The sequence below is a fragment of the Pan troglodytes genome, chromosome 11, assembly GCF_028858775.2.
Source record: "Pan troglodytes isolate AG18354 chromosome 11, NHGRI_mPanTro3-v2.0_pri, whole genome shotgun sequence".
Lineage (NCBI taxonomy): Eukaryota > Metazoa > Chordata > Mammalia > Primates > Hominidae > Pan > Pan troglodytes.
The window spans coordinates 38,223,486-38,247,868 of record NC_072409.2 but is presented as its reverse complement, the minus strand read 5'-3'; the positions used below and the strand labels follow the sequence as shown (position 1 = coordinate 38,247,868).

General features: G+C 40.9%; 1 protein-coding gene across 23 annotated transcripts in view; it reads left to right on the top strand.

Annotated features, from left to right (window-relative positions):
* INVS (inversin) overlaps window positions 1–24,383 on the top strand; it is a 201,488-nt gene that overhangs the window by 167,812 nt on the left and 9,293 nt on the right. For all 23 annotated transcript variants that reach the window (XR_001720931.4, XM_016961338.4, XM_016961329.4 and 20 more), the window contains 2 exons: window positions 5,586–5,798; window positions 17,050–17,333. Coding sequence is in view for 22 of the 23 variants with exons in the window: in XM_016961338.4 (XP_016816827.1) it covers window positions 5,586–5,798; window positions 17,050–17,333 (497 nt within the window). In the remaining variant the exon portion in view is untranslated. The remainder of the gene's footprint in view (window positions 1–5,585; window positions 5,799–17,049; window positions 17,334–24,383) is intronic.

The window sequence follows — 24,383 nt, the reverse complement described above, 5'->3', positions numbered from 1 at the left end:
CTTTACTTGCCAAACTATAGATAAAAAGAGACAGTGGCAATAACTCAGTCTTTGTTAATGTTTCATCAGCAATGTACCTTGATGTACAAATGTCAGAACTTGGCACTGCCTTTTACGTTTATTGACATTCCAGTTTAGGCATTCTACTCATCCCATCAGACCATTCCCACATGGCAGGTCCAATTGTATCTTGTCTGTTGTTTATATCCACATTGTTTCTTGGTTGGTTACCATCAGTGTAGTGCTAATTTTTACTTCTCATACATTGACACTAGTCAGTTGATGAACAACGTATAGACATAATTTTTGCCAACTTCTGCTGACTTTCAGTCAATAACTATCTGACACACTCACCCCAACACTGATGGGAATATTCACAGCATTTGAATTTTTCTAAATTGAATTTGGGATGAAAAAAGATTCAGTAGTAATAATCACAATGTGTTTTATGATCACACTTGTTTTAAATACTGGGTATAGACTTCAATCTTAAAATGATGCTAGATATTTGGATTGTGTCTCTGAATAAAAAATTGAGAATCCTAATTTGAATAAACCAATTACAAAAATATATTTTTTGAGAAAATTGGGTAAATTTGATTATGAAGTGGTCCTTAGATTTTACTAAGGAATTCCTGTTAATTTTGTTAGTATAATGACATTGTGGGTATGCCCATATTATTTACCGATGAATACTTAAACACATAGAGATGAAGATGTTACAGGAAAGTGGTCCCGATCCCGACCCCAAGAGAGGGTTCTTGGCTCTCTCGCAAGAAACAATTCAGGGTGAGTCCGCAGTGCAAAGCAAAAGCAAGTTTATTAAGAAAGTAAAGTGGTGAAAGTACAGCTACTCCATAGACAGAGTAGGGCGTTCCCGAAAGTAAGAGAGGAACGTATCCACCCTAAGTACAATACTTGTTTATATACAGGATTAAAAAAAAGATTATGGGGAGATGTGCTGTGCTACAAGGGTTTGTGATAAAGGATTCATTTTCTTAATTACTACATTTTTCAAGAATCAATATTATTATCTTCAAAGCAAAATTAGGAATGCCTTTGTTCTCCAGATATCGGGATATTAGGACTCTCTCAAGTCTGGGTATGTTTAGTAAACATCAGTCTGTTCCCTTAACGGTAAACATCTAGAGGCTAGGAATACCTTTCTGGGAATGCAGCCCAGCAAGCCTCAGCCTCATTTTCATAGCCCTCACTCAAGATGGAGTCCTCTGGTTCCAATACCTCTGACAAAATGATAGGAGTTCCGAGATTAGCTATAAAATACTCTAGCAAAAATAAAAAGGAAGGGTCTAGATGAAGCAAATGTAGCAAAAAATTGTTAAATTTAGGTATTGAGTGTATAAGTGTTTATTATGTTATTCTCTCTACCTTTTTTATGCTTAAAATTTTTCATAATAAAAATATATTTTTTTACATAAAAATATTTAAGATATAATTTTCAATCCAAAAGCAGCCTAACAAGTCTAGTTCTTCTCTTTACAAATGAGGAAACAAAAGCCCAGAGAAGTTAAGAGAATGCCCAGGGTCACACAGGTCCCCTGACTCCCAGATCAGCATTCTTTAGGGTATATTAAGCTACATGTTATTTCCTTTTGTAATATTTGTAGGTAAAGGAATAATTTGGGCCCTACATTTTATAAACTAAATTTTGTTAATCCTGCTTATATATTATGTGAAGGATACTACCTATTAATAATTATAGAAAAAAATGATCAAACTTACCAAATACGTATGTTGTTTGCACATTGATTTAAGAAACAGTTTTATTCTATAGGAAACATACTAAGTAATTGATATATGTGTTGTGGAAGGTTACTGAACTGGGAGACATGTTATCTTAGTTCTAGTCTGCATTCTACAGAAACAATTTACATAACCTTTGGTAAGTTGCTTAACCTCTCTGGAGCTGTTCATCCATTTATAAAATGAAGGTATTGAACTAAATGACCTCTAAAATTCAACTTAGCTCTACTATTGCATGGTTTAATGACTCTATGATAATTTTTTCCATTAGAGAAAGTACAGTCAAGAAAGGCATTTTAGAACTTGTAGCAACATTTTTTTTAATTCTCCTGAATTTAAAAAATGTTATCCACTTATAAATAATGTTTTAAAGTTTATGTAGATGCCTCTCTACTTACAGCCTTCTGGTCCCTGAACAGTAAGTGGCAAATGAAGCTGTCCTAAAATAGAGGTTCCTTAATTTCAGTGTTTGGGGTTTCTTCTCAAACTCAGTTTCCTTACTAAAGTGATCAAAATACTCCTAAAGTGAAAAACCTCTTCCTTTTATGTCTTAACTGTGACTGTTAGGTAAGTTTTGAAGATAAATAATTTTTTTTCTATAATCAGATGATTTTCTATGTCTAGTCATGCATCCATATAATCATCCTTTTTTCTGCCTCATAAATCATCTGATGTTTTTTCCTAAGAACTTTTATGGGTTTGGGCTGGTCAGAGTCATCCTGAGAGGAATCAGCATCAGTGGTGGTCATGGGATGGTCATAGATACTAGTTTGGGTCCTATGGAGATAATATTTTTGATAAGCAGCTGTGGTATTGCAAGCCATACAGCAGTGAATGTCCTGTAATAATAACAATCAGAGCTGACATTTATTAACTGTTTCCTTTGGACCAGGAACATTGCTCTCCTCTTTACACTTATTTTTCCATTTTCTCCTCATGCCAAGTCTGCAACGTATTACATTGTTTAACAGATGAGGAAAACTGAGGCTTAGAGATGTAAAGTAAGTTGTTTAAAAAGTGATAGTCATCGTTACCATTGTTGGATGGTAGAATTTGGGGGATTTTTTTTACTTCTTTTTTTTTTTTTTTTGCAGTGTTTTGAGTTCATAAAATCTATATCATTTTGACAAAGTAGTAATTTTTGTTTAAAAAAGGAAATTGTATCTCCCAGATATGAACAGTGGTTAATTCTCAGGGTGGGAATATGGATGATAGCTATTTTCCTCTGTATATTTACCCAATTTTTTATGTTTCCAAAATTTAAGAAGAAATTTTTTTTAAAAGAATAGGCTGGGTGCAGTGGCTCACACCTATAATTCCAACACTTTGGTAGGCCAAGGCAGAAGGATTGCTTGAGCTCAGGAGTTCGAGACCAGCCTGGAGAACATGGCGAAATCCCATCTCTACAAAAAATACAAAAACTGGCCGGGTGCAATGGCTCATGCCTGTAATCCCAGCACTTTGGGAGGCCAAGGTGGTCGGATCACCTGAGGTCAGGAGTTCGAGACCAGCCTGACCAATATGATGAAACCCCGTCTCTACTAAAAATACAAAAAAAATTAGCCGGGTGTGATGGCGTGTGCCTGTAATCCCAGCTACTCGGGAGGCTGAGATGGGAGAATTGCTTGAACCTGGGAGGCGGAGATTGCAGTGAGCTGAGATCGCGTCATTGCACTCCAGCCTGGGCAATAAGAGCAAAACTCCATCTCAAAAAAAAAAAAAAAAAAAAAATTAGCCAGCCTTGGTGGTACATGCCCGTGGTCCCAGCTACTTGGGGGGCTGAGGCAGGAGGACTACTTGAGCCCAGGAGGGGTCGAGGCTGCAGTAAGCTGTGTTTGCGCCACTACACTCCAGCCTGGGCAACAGAGTGAGACCCTATCTCAAAAAAAAAAAAAAAAAAAAGAATGTGCCGAAAACAGCACACCTAGAAAGTTGCCATTTGAGATTCAAATATACAACAATATGACAATAATATTCATCATTTCTAAATAATGTATTTATCAAAACAGTGTTGTATATACACTGTACAAAATTTAAAAGGATGTTCACTGAAGACTCAATGTTCCTCCTACCCCTGCCTCTGAGACAGCTAGTTTTCCTCCCCCAGAGGCATCACTGTTAGCAGTTTCTTGGAAAACTTCTGAAAATACATTTTTCATAGATAAACATACAGGGATATATTTTTTATACAAATGGAACATGCCATAATAACTCCTGTTTCTTGCTTTTTTCTTTGTCTTCATTTGACATCCTGGAGATTGTTTCTTATTTATTCATATACAGCAGTAATGACTGCATATACAGATATCTTCATTATATGGATGGCCTGTGCATTGTTTAAGCAGTCCTCTGTTGATAGACATTGAGGTTGTTTCTATTCTTTTGCTATGACTAGCTGTACTTCTATGAGTAGCCTTGTACATAAAGCATTTCACATGAGAGCAGATCTATAAGATAAATTCCCAAGAGTGAAACGGCTATGTCAAATGGCATATATACATGAATAATTTTGATAAATATTGCCAAATCATCCTCCCTAGAAGTTAAAGTAGTATATGAAAGAGCCTGACTCTCTCTATCCTTGCTAGTGCAGTGTGTTACTAACTTTTCTGATTTTTGCAAATCTGATCATCATTGAAAGGTACTCTCTCATGTTAGTCTAATTCATATTTCTCTTAAATGAGTGAGGTTCAACATTTTTATGTGTTAAGAGCTATTAGTACTCTTCTGGGAACTGTTATCTTTGTCTTTGATGTCTTTTTTACTCTGTAAAATTTTGTTATTTTTATGTAGTCAGATTTGTCAATCTTCTTTTATGGTTTCCGAAATTTTTTTTTTTTTTTTGGAGACGGTGTCTCACTCTGTCGCCCAGGCTGGAGTGCAGTGGCATGATCTCAGCTCACTGCTGCCTCCACCTCCTGGGTTCAAGCAATTCTCCTGCCTTAGCCTTCTGAGTAGCTGGGACTACAGGTATGTGCCACCATGCCTGGCTAATTTTTGTATTTTTAGTAGAAACAGGGTTTCACCTTGTTGGCTAGGCTGTCTCGAACTCCTAACCTCAAGTGATCTGCCCACCTCGGCCTCCCAAAGTGCTGGGATTACAGGCGTGAGCCTCTGCGCCCAGCCCTTTTATGGTTTCTGAATTTTGTATCCTTTTTTTAGAAAAGACTTCCAACATCATTTTTTAATCTTCCTGGTTTCTTCTGGTACTTTCATGGTTTTTTAAAAATATTTAGATCTTTGCTCTATCCAGAATTTATTTTGGTATAAAATGTGGTTATAAGAATCTCTTTTTTTTCCCCAGATGGCTACCTGGTTGTCCCATCACTATTTATTTAGTAATCCATCTTTTCTGCAGAAATTTAAAGGGCCATTCTTATCATATACTGAATTTCTCCTTTTGGAGTTCTGTTTTTTACTTCATAAGCATTAACTGTCAGTAATCATGGGCTCAAATTTACAAATCTCACAATATTTTCACTACCTTTTTAGATAGGGGCAGGGAATTATTTGGCACATGGGAAAGAAGAGAAGTGATCATGTCTTTCCAATAGGCCCCTATTTGTTTGCCAGGGAGTAAAACTCAGGAACTGACATGGTTAGCAGCACAAAGCACCTGACCCACAGTCATAGTCAACCTTGTTTTGTGCCCCTCGGAGAAAAAAAGAATAGCCCTGTTATAGAGAAGGTGGCTTTGCCTGGGGAATATTCCACATCTTAGAATGAAGTTTCCTTCTGCTGCATAATAATATTTTCAGTTTAACTGTGCCTTAAATTACATTCTAAAATTAAAAAAAAAAGAAATCTTCCTCCCACTTCAGATACACACCCCTTGATTATGCTTTGCTTGGTGAGCGCCATGAAGTGATCCAGTTCATGTTGGAGCACGGTGCCCTGTCCATCGCAGCCATACAAGACATCGCCGCCTTCAAAATCCAAGCTGTCTACAAAGGGTACAAGGTCAGAAAAGCCTTCCGAGACAGGAAAAATCTCCTCATGAAGCATGAACAGTTGAGAAAAGATGCTGCTGCCAAGTAAGTATGAGCTATGCAGATTGCGTTTTCGCCACCCAGAATCAGGGTGGAAGTGGGGGTGTGGGGGGTGCTGGGGTGGCCAGGAGAGGGAAACAGATGAGAATCTGAATTACTGTTGGTCCCTGCAACCGGTCATCTTCCCTCTTCTCAGCACTCCGTCTTCTGGAACCGAGGCTGCAGTGAAGGACAGAGGCCTAACCTCTGCTGGGTAGTGATTCCTCTAGACTAGTCCCAATGTTTCAGCCCAGGGACAAACCACTCCCACCCATGGGAGGGAGTTGGGGATGGGATTGCTTCCTAGAATAAGCTGTAAAGAAATAACTGCTCCTCTTACCCTTCCTCTCTTTCCAAAAGAAACATGCCAATATCTAGCCTACTTTCACTAGACCAGTCTAAGTCTGGTTTTAATTTGATTAAAGCAAACAACTTGGTTTTTTTTTCCACCCAGTTCTTTTTTTTTTTTTTGAGATGGAGTCTCACTTGCCGCCCAGGCTGGAATGCAGTGGCACAACCTCGGCTCACCGCAACCTCCACCTCCCAGGTTCAAGCAATTCTCCTGCCTTGGCCTCCCAAGTAGCTGGGACTACAGGCGCGCGCCACCACACCCGGGTAATTTTTGTATTTTTAGTAGAGATGGGGTTTCACCATGTTGGCCAGGCTGGTCTTGAACTCCTGACCTCAAATGATCCACCCACCTCATCCTCCCAAAGTGCTGGGATTACAGGCATAAGCCACCGCACCCAGCTTTCCTTCACCCATTTCTTAACACATCTGTACTAAATAAAGTAATTTACTCAAGAAATATTGATTGAATTCTTACTATACAGACAAAATGCTTGGCTAGAGCCCAGAGAGAAAATGGCAACTAAAAAAACAAAATCCCCCCTGCCTCAAGGACTTCGCATTTTTTTTGGACGATGATACAAAATAGCTGTCTGTGCCTATTGCACATTCTGATTATTTAACATAAATGATTGATTTTAAAGCTGGGTGCGGTGGCTCACACCTGTAATCCCAGCACTTTGGGAGGCCAAGGCAGGTGGATCACTTGAGGTCAGGAGTTCAAGACCAGACTGGCCAAAATGGTGAAACACCATCTCTACTAAAAATACAAAAATTAGCTGGGCGTGGTGGTTAGCGCCTGTAATGCCAGCTACTCGGGAGGCTGAGGCAGGAGAATTGTCTGAACCTGGGAAGCAGAGGTTGCAGTGAGCCCAGATGGCACCACTGCACTCCAGCCTGGGCAATAGAGTCAGACTCTGTCTAAAAAAAGAAAAAAAAAAAGATTGATTTTAGATCATACTTAGGTTTGCCTTTTCTTCGATAGATATGTTGGGTAGAAGTATTTCAAATAGCAGCAGTGCATCACATTAGCAAATACAGATACCAAAAACTCTGATGATAAAGATGTGGACAGGCAGATTCTTTTTTTTGAGACAGTCTCTCGCTGTCACTCAGGCTGGAGTACAGTGGCGTGATCGCCACTCACTGCAGCCTCCACCTCCCGGGTTCAAGCGATTCTTATGACTCAGCCTCCCAAGTAGCTGAGATTACAGGCTTGTGCCACCACACCCAGCTAATTTTTGTACTTTTAGTAGAGATGAGGTTTTGCCATGTTGGCCAGGCTGGTCTCGAACTCCTGACCTCAAGTGATCTGCCCACCTTGGCGTCCCAAAATGCTGGGACTACAGGCATGAGCCACTGTGCCCAGCCTGGGCAGATTCTTGAAAGATAACTTCCTGGCTGTATCTCGAATGTTTCTAAATCTTGAGTTCTTCTAACTCTTAAATCCTACATCTTACCCACAAGGGGGAAGCATAAGTGTACTAAATAATCATTAAAAGTAATAATAAGAGGCAAGATAAGTCATTTTAATGAGAAGTTAAATACCACTATGTACTGGAATGCTAATCATCATGTCAGCCTTCAGTAAATAGAGAAACATGCCATTTTCTGTGACTCTAAAGCTACTGAAGTAGATGGCATCCGAGGAAATACTATGTTGTACTCTTCTCTTAATGATGCCCTCTTCCTTTCACTTTTGCCAAAGAATCCAGTATCAACCTAAAAGCCTCTACACCCCTCTTTTTCCAGCCTTCTTATAAAAGTTCTCTGCATGTGAGTGGCAAGCATAAGTAGATAATACACATGACAAATTATCCTGAGTTGCAAGTAAATGATCTCTGTAAAGGGATGGAATGTTGTATTTCCTTCTACTGATGTTTCCATAAACTCCAGTTTATTGTGTGACAATCTATTTTCAAAATTTGTAGTCATACCTACTTGAATATAAGGTGGGACTCAACAAAGGCAACACAACTGACTTTGTATGTCCCCTAAAGGGAGGCTGTAGATCTCTAAGAGATATACTTAAGTGGTGGAGAAACTGATTTCATTTGTTCTATTTCTCAAAAGTTATTTCTTAAAATCTGAGTCAGTGTTTAATTTTGCGTTTAATTCTTGCTTGAAGAAACAAACATCAGGATGCTAAACTTAGTCCTTGCTGCTGCTGCCTCATTGACTAAGCTGGCCCAGGCACAGCATGTCACCTCGGTGTACCTTTCCCAGTTTATTATGTTAGGATGGCAGAAATCATCTTCCTCAAAATAAGGATGTGAAAGGCACTTATTAAACTTAAGTAAAGTGATTTCTAATTTACTGAAAGAGAAACCGGGAGAGAAAAAGTTATAGCGATATTTACTAAGACAGGTAATGTTAGAAAATGCTATTTAAGGAATATCTATAATCAATTTAAAAGCACTTTATAATTCACACTGCACTGCCTATGTTGTTGCCAAAATGAACATTACTATAATTTACCTGCCAAAGCACACGGTTGAGTGTACACTAAAATAAAACCATATTTATGTTGATCACCCTTCTTCCCTGAAGCTCCCTTTTTGCCAGGTTCTTATTTCACTCAAATCTCAGATCTCCTGTAACTCTCTGATTCTCCCTTCTCACATCTTTTAAATTATTCCATCTCCACACTGCAGTCAGCCTTGAAGGCAAACTTTTTAGACTTCTGCTCATGCTATACTTGTTTCCATTGAAAATGTATCTACTCTTAAATTTTAAATTAATTCATCTCTGTAGATAGCCCCCTAATCTGTCTCACATCCTGACCTCCTGGAACTCTAATCTCATATTTTCAGTTGCCTACTGGGCATTTCTGCTATGCTTTTGTCACTTGCCAACACTTTAGATCATTGGACGTTTCCATTTGCATGTCCTGTTTTCACTATAACTTCAGACTCTGCAACACACCGACATGCAAATGGAAGCAGCCCATCACCACAGTCTGTCTCTCTTCTGGCCTTTTTATGTGCTTGCTAGTGCTGCTACCATTGATTGTATGCATTCCCCCTTTGACAGCCTTTTGCTTTCATTCTTCTGTGCCACCACCACTCTATACAAACCCTCGTTCTTCTTCTTCTTTTTTTTTTTTTTTTTTTTTTGAGACAGAGTCTTTCTGTCATCCAGGCTGGAGTGCAGTGGCTCGATCTCAGCTCACTGCAACCTCCACCTCCTGGGTTCAAGCCATTCTCCTGCCTTAGCCTCCCAAGTAGCTGAGATTACAGGTGTGTGCCACCACGACCAGCTAATTTTTGTATTTTTAGTAGAGATGGGGTTTCACCATGTTGGCTAGGCTGGTGTCAAACTCCTGACCTCAACCCACCCACCTCAGCCTCGCAAAGAGCTGGGATTACAAGCATGAGCCACCACGCCCAGCCCCCTCATTCTTAAATACCAGCCATGGTGCTCTGTAAGATCCTTCAACATTTCTTTCACTTCCACTTACATTTCTAAGTCTCATTTCTCTCCACTACCACCACCCTCCCACCTGATGTCTCAGCCATCCTGAACTTTCTTCACTTCACTTACTGGGAGACCTGAGCTCCTTCCTGGCTAGTATATGTGATTATGTTTCTAAGAGTTTCATCGTCACGTCCAGTTTTGGTCACCCAGTTCAAACTCTTGTGATGCTTAAGTCCCTTCTACGAGAGGTTGTTCTGTGTCCCCAAAAAGTCAAGTGCAAGAAGTCCTGTACCTCTCAAGATAGCATATTCCATTAGTGGAGGGCTCTGTCTAGCAAAAGTTCTTTTCTACCCTTTGGTCTTGAAGCTACCCCTGGAAGCCAAAGAGAAAAATCTAAATCCTTTTTCATAAACCAACTTTCAGATTTTTAAAAAACTGCTCATAACACTTCCATTGCTACTGCTCATCTCCTTTTCACTTGGTAATTAGTCAATGCTCCCGTGAACATCACCAGATTGTTAATGGTTGGCCCATGTGTCTGACTCATCTGCTCACAAAGTCATCTGGCCCATGGGGAATTACTACCATAGTTCTATTTCATGCCATTCCACTTCTCTGAGCCTCAGATTTTCATCAGTAAAATGGAAAGAGGTTTTCTTAATTCAAGATGGGCTTCAGGGATCCATGGGTACCTGAAATTGTACACAGCATTTTGTGTGTCAGGAGCACATATGCATTTCGTGGGAGAGGATCTATAGATTTTTTTTTATCACATTCTCCAAAGGGGGTCCATGAGTCACACACAAAAAGACAAAAACCACTGGACTAAATGATCTCTGACGTCCCTCCCAGCTCTAACATTCTGTAAGTCAAAGGTCCTAAGACACACGACATTTTCTTATTCCCTTGAGAGGGAGTTAAAGATCAACTATTTCTATGCCTGTTATTCAGTGACAATGAAGAGATAAAAATCTGACAAACCCCTAGACACCATGCAACACCAACTGAAAAGGTTAGAGCTAAATCTTTTTTGTCTCCTGAGGTAATATTTTTCTCTCACTGGAAATGATCCAACAGAAGTGGAATTATCATCTCTCCATGATCGTATATAAGGAATTTTTAAAATTATGTGAAGATGCCTATAATCACGGCACTTTAGGAGGCCAAGGCAAGAGGATCGCTTGAGCCCAGGAGTTTTGAGACCAGCCCAGCAGTTCAAGACATAGTGAGACCCCGTCTCTACAAAAAAATTTTAAAACTAGCCAGTGTGTAGTGGCTTAAACCTGTAGTCCCAGCTACTAGGGAGGTGGGAAGATCACTTGAGCCAGGGAGGTTAAGGCTGCAGTGAGCTACATCACACTATTGCACTCCAGCCTGGAAGACAGAGAGAGAGACCCTGTCTCAGAAAAAAAAAAAAAAAAAAAAAAATTTATGTGAGGAGCTGGTCTCTGAGATCTCTTCTGAGTCTCTGCTCATGCATACTTCTCCCTCTGCCTGAAATAACCTCTCAGTTTATTCCTCTCTCATTCTTCATATGCAGCCTTTTTCTCCCCCTGTTTAATTAGTGAGTGTCTCCCACATCCTCCCATAGCCCTATATAGTTACTTCTCCTTTAGCACTCATCACATCTAGAACTCACTGTTGGCAGGAGTGTATGGATCTGATTCCCCGACTCGATTGTCAGTTTCTTGAGAACAGGGACTGTGTGTTATGTACCTCCACATCTCTAGTACCTTAGAATGTTTGGTATATAGTAAGCATTCAATAAATAAATGTTCAGTAAATTCCCCTACAAAGGGTCTAAAACCTTACATAAGCCATTGATCACTGTAGGCCTTAGTTTCCCCATCTGTCAAACGGAAGGGTTAGACCAAATACTCTCTTAGGTCTCTTTCAGTTCTTATACGTGACTCTCTGTAAGTGTAGAACTTTAACTTGTTTGCCTTGCTCAAGGCAGCAAACACATTATATACCACTCATCCTCACAATGCTCTTTGACACTTACATATTCATTTTGTTTTCCAACTCCCTGAATATTGGTCATGAGAAAATTATCATTTGACAGATTATAACAGTCTGTGTTCTGATTTTAAAAAGAAAGAGCAAAGGGGCTCACCGCTGTCCGTACTTGAACATGAAACCATGATTCTGTAAACTTCTTAGACTCAAACTGTTTACAAGTCTTATCCCTGCCAGATTTAGAGAATATTGGGAAGAACAAATGCAGGTAAATACCCTGTTTCTTGCTTAGAAGATATAAGGAAGTTTAGCCAAATAGTTGATGTTAATTTGTCTCTAGGAACCAAAAACATACCCGTAAGAAATGGAAGCCGGATTGAATAATGTGGATTTTAGATATTACAAATATAGATAAATATTAAAAAGTAGACATGACAGCTGTCCTTAATCTCATTTCATAAATGTGGAGATGGGCACACAAAGGTTAGCCTGCCTGAAGTCACACAGCTAGTAAGGACGAGAGATGGCACATGAATCTAAGTCTCAAGGCCAAGCTACCTACCATTACTTGGTTCAAGGGAATCCTTCTACCAGCCAAGCCCATACTAGAGGCTGTCCCCAGATGCTAGCAACCATCTGATTGAATAACCATCTGTGTCATTCAATTATGCCACTGTTGATCCCATTCGTTGTTAAGAGAGTGGTGCCAAGCCACCATTATCAATTCTATAATATAATTCAATAACACTCTTCCTATTACCCTCAAAACTAACAGAACAGAGCACACCAATATTCTCCTAAATCCTTGAGAAAGTTACAAATATTGATTGGTCCCTAGCCTACACCAGGACAATTAACTAGAATGGCAGCATTTAGGCAAAGCTGGGTTAAATCAGTACGACAGGACACACTAACTAGACTTCTCTTTTCTGTGGAAGCATTTTAATCACATCTCTCAGACCTCACTAGGTCTTGTATTCATGGCAATGGAAACCTGAATATTCATGGGATGGGAAAGAGCCTGCCTGTTTCTGCAGTGTCTGGTAGAATTAATTTCTTCGTGTCAAAAGTGGGCAAATAGAACTCTCTTGTGGGTTGCAGTATTTAGAAGGCACATAGTGGGGTAGAAAAAATATCAACTTCCATAACTCCAACTGTGCAGGGCCAGAGTTGAGGGTTTGCCATATTGTGCAAACAAATACATCCACTCCTGAGATGCTGAAACCATCATACGTTCAAGTCATTTAAGTTACTGCCCTTGATCAGCTTTTGTTAAAATTTGTTAAAATTTCTGATCACTCACCTTCTTTTTAGCCCTTTTCTTGCTAAATTTTCATCCAGGCTAGTGATTTGTAAAAATTTCTATCTGTGGGTCTTAGATTTGGTTTTAGGGGGCTTTGGGGGAATATCTCTGCCCCACAATAGCCCTCCAGCAATGTGAAGCAGCGTTGTGTCTTGTAAATCTTTTCTTCCCTGGGTAGACAGCCCCAGTCCCATCAGCTGATAGTCTGGAAACTCCTCTTCACCCTGTGGAGCACAGGACCTGAAACAGATGTTGTCAAAGATTTGATCCCCAGTTGACTTTCTCACTTTCTTATCCTGTAAGCCTCTGAAGAGCTGCAAAATTGCTCTAAAAGAGACAGTACAAACCAGACTAAATTGGAAGCCCATTAGAAGCTGTCATCTAGCCAATTTCTCTTCACATAGTAGGAAAAAAAAAAGAGAGTGAAAGGTGGGACTAGTTTATCCACTAATATTCTGCCATGTTAATAATTTTCCTGCAGAAATGTTGCTTGCTGTGTCATAGAACTTTTTTTAATTTTTCATATCAACTAGAATAATCTTTTTCTGATTTTTTTTCTAAACTTTACAAGTAAAATAGATCTTTATAACATAGCACACCTTAATGATTAAAGATCTTTGACATTTCATCATAACTTAAGAAAAAAACATTTAAATTTCAGGACAATTATTGAATCTAAGAGCTAAGGACTAAACACTACGTCGAAAGCTAGTTATGGCTGAGTGTGGTGGCTCACACCTGTAATCCCAGCCCTTTGAGAGGCTGAGGTGGGAGGATCACTTGAGGCCAGGAGTTGAAGACAAGCCTGGGCAACATAGGGAGACCTTGTCTCTACAAAAATTTTTTTTAAAAATTAGCCTAAAAGTTCAAGGTTACAATGAGCTATGATTGCACCACTGCATTCCAGCCTAGGTGACAGAGTGAGACCCTGTTTCTAAAAATAAAAATAAAAAAGAAAGCTCATTTTTAAATGCTGCTAATGGTTAGTTTGAAGTGGCATCCCCAGCTTCTTTGTATGACCCAATTAATTTTTTAAATAATGGAAGAAGATTAGGTGAAATTTTTAAAAACAATTCTGTCATGGGGATGAATTTTACCAGGAGATAAAGCAGCTGCGTTCTATCTTGGCTCTGTCTGTAGTTTACCATGCAGCCTTGGGTAAGTCACTTACCTCTCTGCCTGTTTTCTTATCTACCAAATGAGGGTGTCACCCTCAATAAACTGGTTTCTTCAAACTCTTACACTATGAGCAATGGTTCTGGACCTTTTCCCCAGGGAGACACATACATGTGGGGTCACGTTCAACTCTCAGAAGCTGAATTGTGTGTGTTGTTGTTATTGCTGCTGCTGCTTTAGTTTTAAGGCAGCAATATAGATAAAATAGGATACAAGTTATGCATAATTTCCAGTTTTAATCCCACTCCGTTTTTTCTCAGTGATCACTGCTATTACATCAAAGAACCACTGGTCTGAAGAACTTCACAATTGTGGGCCATGTGCCACCTAGAAGATTTTTTTAATGCAAAATGCATCAATTTAAAAAACATTAATTATATTTGTAAGACCAGGGGCTAATTATTCATTCAGATGATTGCATTCTGTCTCCTAATTCTGCTTACTTAGTTCTACCAAAATGAAAAATCACCCCCCTGGTATCCCCCCTCCAAAGCAATCTCCAGAAGCCAAAGCCCTCTTGCTTTCTGGATGTCTTGATCACTTTAAAAGGCTGGATCCCCTGTTCCTCATGTGGCTGCCTTTGTTGAAGGCCCAGAAAGTTTTGCAGTGATAAGGTTTGCCCCGGGGCTGGCTACAGAGAGGCTTCTTGGAATTGAACAAGAGAGCTGTTTGGTTTCCTAAAAAGAAAGAGGAGACTGCTCAAATAACAAAGTCTAATTTATCACCTCAGAGTCCCCCTTAATGGCAGTGAGATCCATATAGGTGCCAACCCAGACAGCCACCCACATGTGTCTGTCTAAAGAGCCAATATCATTCTCTTAAAACAGCCCTGCTCATCAGTGCTGATAAAAAGCTCAGCACTTCCTCTGCCTTCCTGGAGCAAGGCTATTAAATCTATTAGCAGCACTTCAGCCACCCAGATGCTTCCACCTTCTTCTGAAAAGCAGCCTTGTCCCAGAGAGATCACACTGAAATGGCACCTGCTCGCATCCGTATGAATCTCAGGCTCCGAGATGACAGGCTGTCCAGCTGGCCTGTAGACCACAGTCATTAGCAGGTGGCAAAGATGTCACAAAACCAGAGTCAAATAAAAACATTAGAGCTGTACAGGAGTTAGCACGACCCATCTGGCCATGTTCTCGGTAATGGGACTCAGTAGAAAACTATTATATAAGCAAGCTTGGACCCCAGATCAGGGGCTACTCCATACAGGAAGAAAGAGTTTCAGAAGGGGAATTTAACAAGTTGACAAGGTTGTAAATCAAAATGTAACCCAGATGTATGTCAGCTGGGGCTTTCCTGTCGCTTGAGATCTAAATAAGCTTTGCTTCAAATGCCATAGTCCATAGCAGTCTGGATTCTATGACTGCTTGGAGGCTTAGGGTCTCTGCCTTGTCTCATGCTTCTGTGTCTGATCCTTAGCTCTGCAATTTGTCAGGTTGCCTATAAAGAAGGCATGCTCATGTGTGAGCAAGGTGGGCCTTACAAAAAATTGGTGTCATTGTGGAGAATCACATTTCATATTGTATGTTTCATTCCATCTAGTGGTATAGTGAACAGTCCATATTAGACTTTCCTGTGCTCTTAAGCCTGGCTACTCAAGGTGTGGCCAGAGGGCCAGCAACACCTGGATCACCTGGGTGCTTGCTAGAAATGCAGAATCTTGAGTTCTCCCTAGCCTAAGTCGGAATCCATAATTACCAAGACACCAGGTGATTCAGCCCAATAAAGTGTGAGGAGCACAGAACTAAAGTCCTTTTCAGCCGGGCGCGGTGGCTCACGCCTGTAATCCCAACCCTTTGGGAGGCTAAAGCTGGGGGATAGCTTGAGGCCAGTAGTTCAAAACCAGCCTGGGCAACAAAGTGAGACCCCCCCTCCCCATCTCGACAAAAAATTTAAAAATTATCCAGGTGTGGTGGGGCATGCTACTCGGGAGGCTGAGGTGGGAGGATCGCTTGAGCCTGGGAGTTCAAGGCTGCGGTGAGCTAAGAAGGTACCACTGCACAGTGCACTCTAGCCTAGGTAAAAGACCGTGTCTTTAAAAAGATAAATAAATACAAAATATAACATTTCTTCTATCATATATTAGGTCTTTGTTTTCCTGGCTGTCCCCTTCTGGGTAGAAGATTCCTCAGGAGAGGACCTGAAATCTGTGGTTGTCATTTCTGTATCTTCAGTGCCCAGCAGAGAGAGACTCAGAAATTAAGTGTTTTTCCTCCTGTCTTTCCCTTGGGAATCCCTACAAGTTAACAGCAATGGTCAAACAAATCCTGCCCCTAACTCGGCCCCTTTGCCTTGAGTTAGGGGCCTGGGCTACCTTTCTGAGCCACCTCAGACCCACCTGCCTCGCCCAGCTACTCATCTTTAGACGGGCCCCTGCTCCCCAGCCCTTCTCTGTTCTCTTGCTACCCAAGGGTTCCAGCTTTGCCACCAGCTACTTATGTGTGACTTTTTGAAAATCACCCTACCTTCTGGGTCTCATCTGTAAAATGAGTGGATCTGACTCATTAGCTAGAGCTGTCAACGGCAGCATTTGCAACTCACAGGTGTGTTTTAATCTCTGGCAAGGTACTTTGCAAGTGACTTTTTATATGATCATTAAGGTTTGATGGGCTATTTTAAATGAATAGAGCAGATTCAAGGTTATCCCTTTGACTGTCATTCTCGGTAGCATTCTGGTGTGCTTTCTGAAACAGGAGAAAAATTGGTGGAGTTACAGGTAGCTCCAGGGATCACACATAAGCTTGGGGCATATACACCGTTGGGAGTGTGTTATGTTTCACACAGAAAAGTTGCCTGGTTATCTGTCATGTGTCTCAGCAGCACAAAGACTGATCTATAAACTTTTCTGCTCCATCATCTTTTGGGCTATAAGGCCTGGTGTAAAAGAGATGGTTTTTATTTTATCTGGAGAAAAGACTGCTCTTGGAAAATGCAAATTTCCAAATATCTCCTGTGATGTAGTAGCTCCTCTTAAAATTTAAACTCACACAGAGACTTGAGGAGGTGATACTCTTTAAATTTTTTCATCTTCTTCTTTGGCTTTGCTTCCAGAAAGCGAGAGGAAGAAAACAAACGAAAAGAGGCAGAACAGCAAAAAGGAAGGCAGAGCCCAGATTCCTGCAGACCCCAGGCCCTTCCCTGTCTGCCCAGCACCCAGGATGTGCCCAGCAGGCAGAGCCGGGCCCCCAGCAAGCAGCCTCCTGCTGGCAACGTGGCCCAAGGCCCTGAGCCAAGAGACAGCAGAGGATCTCCAGGAGGGTCTCTAGGCGGAGCCCTCCAGAAGGAGCAGCATGTTTCCTCAGATTTGCAGGGAACAAACTCCAGAAGGCCAAATGGTAGGTGTATTGCCTTTGTCATCTTCTGCCGGCCCATGGACTGTGGGCTTTTTTGATTGGTGTATTTAGACCAATTACACTTAAGATAATTGTTATATTAGCACCTAGGACCGCCACTTTATGATTTGTGTTCTACTTGTTTCCTCTGGTTCTCAGTTCTTTTTCTTTTTTTTCCCTTCCTATAGGTTACTTCAGCATTTTTTAAAATTCTATCTTGATTGATTTATGGTTTTTTGTTTTCTTTTCTTTTTTAGAGTGAAGTGTGAAAACCTCACTTCCATTCACCTTGTCCACTTTTACGTTTCATTGCTTAGGTATCGGATGGTGTTATAAATTTTGTTTCAATCATGAAATACAATTTATAAAACTCACAAAGGAAATAACATTTTATGCGCCCGCCTGTATTTCTGCTCTTCTGTTGTTTCTTCTTCCTTCCTGATGCTCTAAGATTCTTGTATCATTTCCTTTCTGTATGAAGAGCTTTCTATGGCCAATCTTTAAGGGTATGTCTGCTAGCAACAAATTCTTTCAGTTTTCCTTTGTCTGAGAATGTTTTTATTTGATTCCTGAAGAATCATTAAGCCAGATATAGAATTCAGGGTTGGCAGTTCTTTTCTTTTAGCACTTGAAAAATATTGTGCCATTTCCTTTTGGCTTCCATGGTTTCAGATGAGAAATCCACTGTCATTCAAATTGGTGTTTCTCAGTAACAGTCCTAGGTAATATGTCATTTCTCTCTGGCTGCTTTCAAGATCTTAAAATTTATCATTAGCTTTCAGAAGTTTAATATGATGTGTCTTGGCATGGCTTTTTGCAGTTTATCCTATTTAGAGTTTACTTGTGTGTCAGGGATCCCCATGATCCCCATCCCCAAGACTACCACCAGGTTTGGTGAGGTTGGAGGATTTACTAGGTTGACTGAGCATATAGTTGTACTCCCAGTTAGGATTTATTATAACAAAGGGACACAAAGCAAAATGAGCAAAGAGAAAAGGTGTATGGAGCAATGTCCAGAGGAAATTAGGCACGAGCTTCCAACGGCTCTCTCCCAGTGGAGTCACACACAACACGTTTAATTCCTTCTGCAATAAATTGTAACAACCAGTCAGACAACCTTTTGTTGACAAAGAAAGCTCACATGAACCTAGGACTCCAGGATTTTTATCTGGAGTCAGTCACATAGATACCCTCTGCCTAGCATATGCCAAAATTCCAGACTCCCAGAAGGAAAGGTGTGCAGCACCAACCCTATTGTTTGCACGAAGCAATTTAAACACACAGAGCTACTCTTATAAGTTAGAGAATGGTAGGAGCTTTCCCAAAATCTAAGTGCAAATGCCAACACAGTGAAAAAGGCAAATAATGTCTTCGTATTATTATGAAAATAGCCCTGACCTTATGGACTTTCTCAGAAAGGGGCTCTGGAACTTCATGATTACTGAATTCAGGGCTTGGACAGTTCAATCTGTTTCTTTGAACCTTAACTTCCTTAGCTATAAAGTGAGGGTATACTTTCTACACCACAAGGTAGCTATGGATAGAAATAATTCATGTAGTGTACTTGTTATAGCCCATAACTCATCACAGGTTTTCAGTAACTATTATTATTGAGCCACTCATTAATCTAGCCAAGAACAACTACAGAAAAGTATACATAAAATGACTACAGGCCGGGTGCAGTGACTCACACCTGTAATCCCAACACTTTGGGAGGCTGGGGCAGGTGGATTACTTGAGGCCAGGAGTTCAAGACCAGCCTGGCCAACTTGGCGAAACTCCATCTCTACTAAAAATATACAAATTAGCCAGGCATCGTGGTGCATGCAACTCAGGAGGCTGAATCACAAGAATTGCTTGAACTTGAGAGGCGGAAGTTGCAGTGAACCGAGATTGCGTCACTGCACTCCAGCCTGGGTGACAGTGAGACTCTGTCTCAAAAAATATATATATCTAAAATGAATATAAACATTTCTGGAATATAATTCCATAATCCACTTTACAGTGTAATCCTTAAGGATTATATACTCATGATGCTTTGGTACATATTCATTCATTTATTCATCCAACCAGCTTTAATTAAGCTCCCATAATGTGACAGCCATGTTGAACTTCCTTGAGTTCTTTCTTAGCTTGGGGCCTTTGCAGATGCCACTCCCTCTACCTTATTTTTTAGTTATCAGGGATAATGTTTCTTCTTCTGTTCAACCAATATCTCCCCACTAAAGGAGGCTATAGTTTCCTGCTATTGCTTCCATACTTCTCCTATACTTCCCTCTTATAAAGATCATCACTTTTTACTGTTATTACTGGTTTACTTGTCATTTTTTCCACCAAACTGCAAGATCTGTAAGACTAGGGTTGCTTCCATTATCTACTGCTGTATAACAAACCACACAAAAACAAAGTGACTTTGAACAATGACAATTTAATTTTTATGATTCTATTTTGGTTGGGAAGTTTGTTTACGGGCTTCATCTGGTCTCACTCATGTGTCTGCATTCAGGTGGAGAGTCAGTGGAATTCCATGTCTAAGATATAGTCACTTAAATGTCTAGCAATTGATGCTGGCTATCAGATGGGATTCCTTGACTCTGGTTTATGTGGTTTTCATCCTCCAGTAGACTAGACTGGCTTCCTTACATTGTGGTCTCAGGACAGCATTTTCAGAAAGCGAAGATAAAAGCCACAAGACCTCTTGAGAAATAGGCTCTAGAATTTGCACACATTATATTGATCAAAGCAAGTTACGAGACCATCCCAGACCAAATGATGTCGAGAAATAGATTCCACCTTTGTGCATACTAAGATGGGAGGAATTTTTGGCTATTAAACAATCTGTCATAGTTCCTATTTGGTCACAGATTATTCACAGTCCTCCCACATGCAAGATATTCTTACCCCTTGATATGGATTGGCTCTGTGTCCCCACCCAAATTCCCAGTGTTCGGGGAGGGACTTGGTGGGAGGTAATTGGATCATGATAGTGAGTTCTTACAAGATCTCATGGTTTAAATGTGTGTGGCACTTCCCCGCTCGCTCATGCTCTCTCCTGCTACCATGTGAAGAAGGTGCTTGCTTCCCTTTTGCCTTCCACCACGATTGTAGGTTTCCTGAGGCCTCCCAGTTGTGCTTCCTGTTAGGCCTGTGGAACTGTGAGTCGATTAAACCTCTTTTCTTTATAAATTACCCAGTCTCAGGTAGTTCTTTATAGCAGTGTAGGAACGGACTAATACATCCCTATCTCAGTACCCCAAAATCTCATCCTGATTATCTCATCACACTTGAAGTCTAGGATTTTAAGACATGAACTAGATGTGGTTCAGGTTCACCAGCTGGGACTCTTTCTGATTCAGAGACCAATCAGCCAAAAAGATACATTATCAACAGCCCCCACACCCAACAAACAGTGGTAAGACAGGAACAGAATAACCACAGTAGACAAAAGAGGGTGGAATAGGAGGCGTATAGCAGCCATTAGTCCGTAGCAATTCTGAAAACCAGCTGGTCACATTTTACCAGGGCCCCTACTCTGAGGTAAATATTCCTTGATTAGGGTCTCATATTACTCCTGGTGGCTTCCTATTCCATTGTTCTCCATGTCTCTTGGCTCTGCTACCTGAATTCTTGGCTCTGCTCTCTGAGAAGTCCTTCCTTTTCCTAAGAAATGCCCATGTTTGCAGCTGAGTAGCTTTCTCAGCCTATCTCCTGACTATAGGATACTGGGGCCCCAGAGGCTTCTTTTTGATTTGAACTATGTCACCAGTTCAAGCTTGTGGTACTCTCAATAATGCGATTATCTCAAAAACTTCATGGGTTTCCTGCGAATCTGATTGGATTCATTTCATATTTCAAAAGCCACATCCATTATTTTTCAAACAAGCTTTGCTCTAATTTGAGTGGCTTAGATTTCTGTGGGAAAATGCCCTTGAGATTCTTAGAAATTTTTTTGTCGAGCTGAGAGGGCCTATTATGTACCACCTTAAATATTTTTGAGTCTTAATAAAGGGTTGTACAACCATACTTTTTTTTTTTTTTAAGACAGGGTCTCACCCTGTCACCCAGGCTGGAGTGCAGTGGTTCAAGCACAGCTCACTGCAACCTCTGCCTCCCAGGTTCAAGTGATCCCCCCATCTCAGCCTCCCGGGTAGCTAGGACCATAGGTGTGCGCTACCATGCCTGGCTAATTTTTTGCATTTCTTTTTTGTAGAGATGAGATTTCATCATGTTGCCCAGGCTGGTCTCAAACTCCTGGACTCGAGCAAACCACCTGCCTTGGCCTCCCAAAGGGCTGGGATTTTATAAGTGTTAGTCATTGTGTCCGCCCTGATTTGATCTTTATGCTGAGGCCTATGAGACTCTTTTGCTGGTTGGAAAGAATAAAAATGTTAAAATAGTTTTATTTTCTAACCCAGCACATCCCGGGATCTTTACATTATCTCTAAATTTTGCTTACAAACGGAGCAGTTTTTCCTTCATTTTATTTGTTTTCTCCCCATACTTTGTCATATGTAGCTTAAAAAGCAGTTGACATTTTGTTCTACATTCCACCTGGAAACTTCCTGAACTGTATCTACAGCTCCATTAGGTATATTTTCTATCTTCTATGTTACTGCAAGTGACAATTTTGCCAGTTAATTCTGCCACTGAATAACAAGGTTCACTTCTCTCTAGATTCCAACAGCAATTTCTTTTCTGCTCTTCGAGCCTTCACCAGCAGTCTCTTCATTGCCTTCCCAGCTTCTGCTCACCAACCAGTCCAAAGTCAATACCCTGGGTTTTGTATTTTAAGACAGTACCTCTCTTTTATAGATATAAATATCTGTGTTGGTTATCTCTTGTGGCATCATAAAACACTCCCAAAACTAAGTGGCTTAAAACAACAGAAGTTTATTATTTCTCACAGTCCCATGGGCTACCTGGGCAGTTCCTCTTCTCGATCACCTGGGCTCATTCATGAGGTTGATAGAATTTGCACAAGATGTGGCCAAGATGGCCGCCTTCATATATCTGGCAATTGGTGGTGGCTGTTGGCTGTCTCTATTCTCCTTTATATGGCCTTTTGTTCTCCAGTAGGTTAGACTATCTTCCTTACATATATTGTTCTCAGAGCAGTACTCTTGAGAGAAGGCAGAAACTGCATGTCACCCAGTTTATCCATTCACCTACTGAAGAAACATCTTGGTTGCTTCCATGTTTTGGCCGTTATGAATAAAGCTACTATAACATCCCTGTGCAGCTTGTATGGACATAAGTTTTCAACTTATTTGAGTAAATATAAAGGAGTGTGATTGCTGGATCTTATGTAAGAATATGTTTAGTTTTGTAAGAAACTGCCAAACTGTCTTCCAAAGTGGATGTACCATTTTGCATTCCTACCAGCAATGAATGAAAGTTCTTATTGCTCCACATCCCCACCAGCATTTGGTCACTGTTTTGGATTTTTGCCATTCTAATAGGTGTGTAGTGGTATCTTGTAGTTTTAGTTTTTTTTTTGGCCCGGTGGGGTGGTGGTTGCATATATGTGAAACATTGTAACAGCTCTAAGAGTCAGAGCTATACAAAAAGGTGGAGCCAGAGAAGCGTCTCTCACTCCCTCTTCATCTCTACTATCCAGCTCCCATTTCTCTTTTCTTTCCACCTCTTTCCCACTCAACTCCTGCAGGTAATCAATTTCTTTAGTTTTTGCTTTATGTTTTCTACATTTCTTTTGCACAAATGAGCAGATATAGGTATATTTTCTTATATCCCTTTCTTTCTTTCTTTGAGACAGTTTCGCTCTTGTCGCCTAGGCTGGAGTGCAGTGGCGCAATCTTGGCTCACCGCAACCTCTGCCTCCCAGGTTCAAGTGATTCTCCTGCCTCAGCCTCCGGAGTAGCTGGGATTACAGGCATGCACCACCATGCCCAGCTAATTTTTTTGTATTTTTAATAGAGACAGGGTTTCTCCACATCGGTCAGGCTGGTCTCGAACTCCCAACCTCAGGTGATCTGCCCACCTCGGCCTCCCAAAGTGCTGGGATTACAGGCGTGAGCCATCACACCCAGCCCATCCCTTTCTTTCTTACATGAAGAGTAGTATAGTTTAGATAGCTCTTTTGCACTTAAGAGTATTTTATTTTACATTATTGAGACATAGTCTCACTCTGTTGCTCAGGCTGGAGTGCAGTGGCACAAACAGCTCACTGCACCCTCAACCTCCCAGCCTCAAGCGACCTTTCACCTCAGCCTTCTGAGTAGCTGGGACTACAGGCGTGCACTACCATGTCTGGATAATTGTTTTTTTGTTTTATTTTTAGAAATGGGGTCTCACTATGTTGTCCAGGCTTGTCTCAGACTTGGCTCAAGCAATCCTCTTGCCTCAGCCTCCCAAGGTGCTGGGCCCACTGCACCCAGCCAGAACAGTTATTTTAAAGTCTGTTTCTGAAAACACATTATCTGGATAATCTATGTGCCTGTTTTATTAAGAATTTTTTTTTTTTTCAGACGGAGTCTCGCTGTCACCCAGGCTGGAGTGCAGTGGTGCAGTCTCAGCTCACTGCAACCTCTGCCTCCCGAGTTCAAGCGATTCTCCTGCCTCAGCCTCCCAAGTAGCTGGGACTACAGGCGTGCGCCACCATGCCCAGCTAATTTTCGTATTTTTAGTAGAGACGAGGTTTCACCATGGTGGTCAGGCTGGTCTCAAACTCCTGACCTCATGATTCCCGCCTCGGCCTCCCAAAGTGCTGGGATTACAGGCATGAGCCAGCGTGCCTGGCATATTTTTCAGTTTAGATGTTGTATTTGTTTTTCAAATCTATCCTTTTCTCGTATTTTAAACTTCTTTTGTGTGTTTAATCAACGTGTGTGTGCTAACGTTTTGAGAGCTCTGATCTTGCTATTGTGTTAACTGTTGCTTATGGTACATTGTTTCCTCATGCATTTTGTGATTTTGGATTGTGAAGTCATTTTCAGAGGACTCCGTTGTGCAGCCTGAGTTGAGGGCATGTCACACTAAAGCAATATTGTGTTTGCTTCTGTGAGGCATCCTGGGATATCTCCATCCTAAGACCAG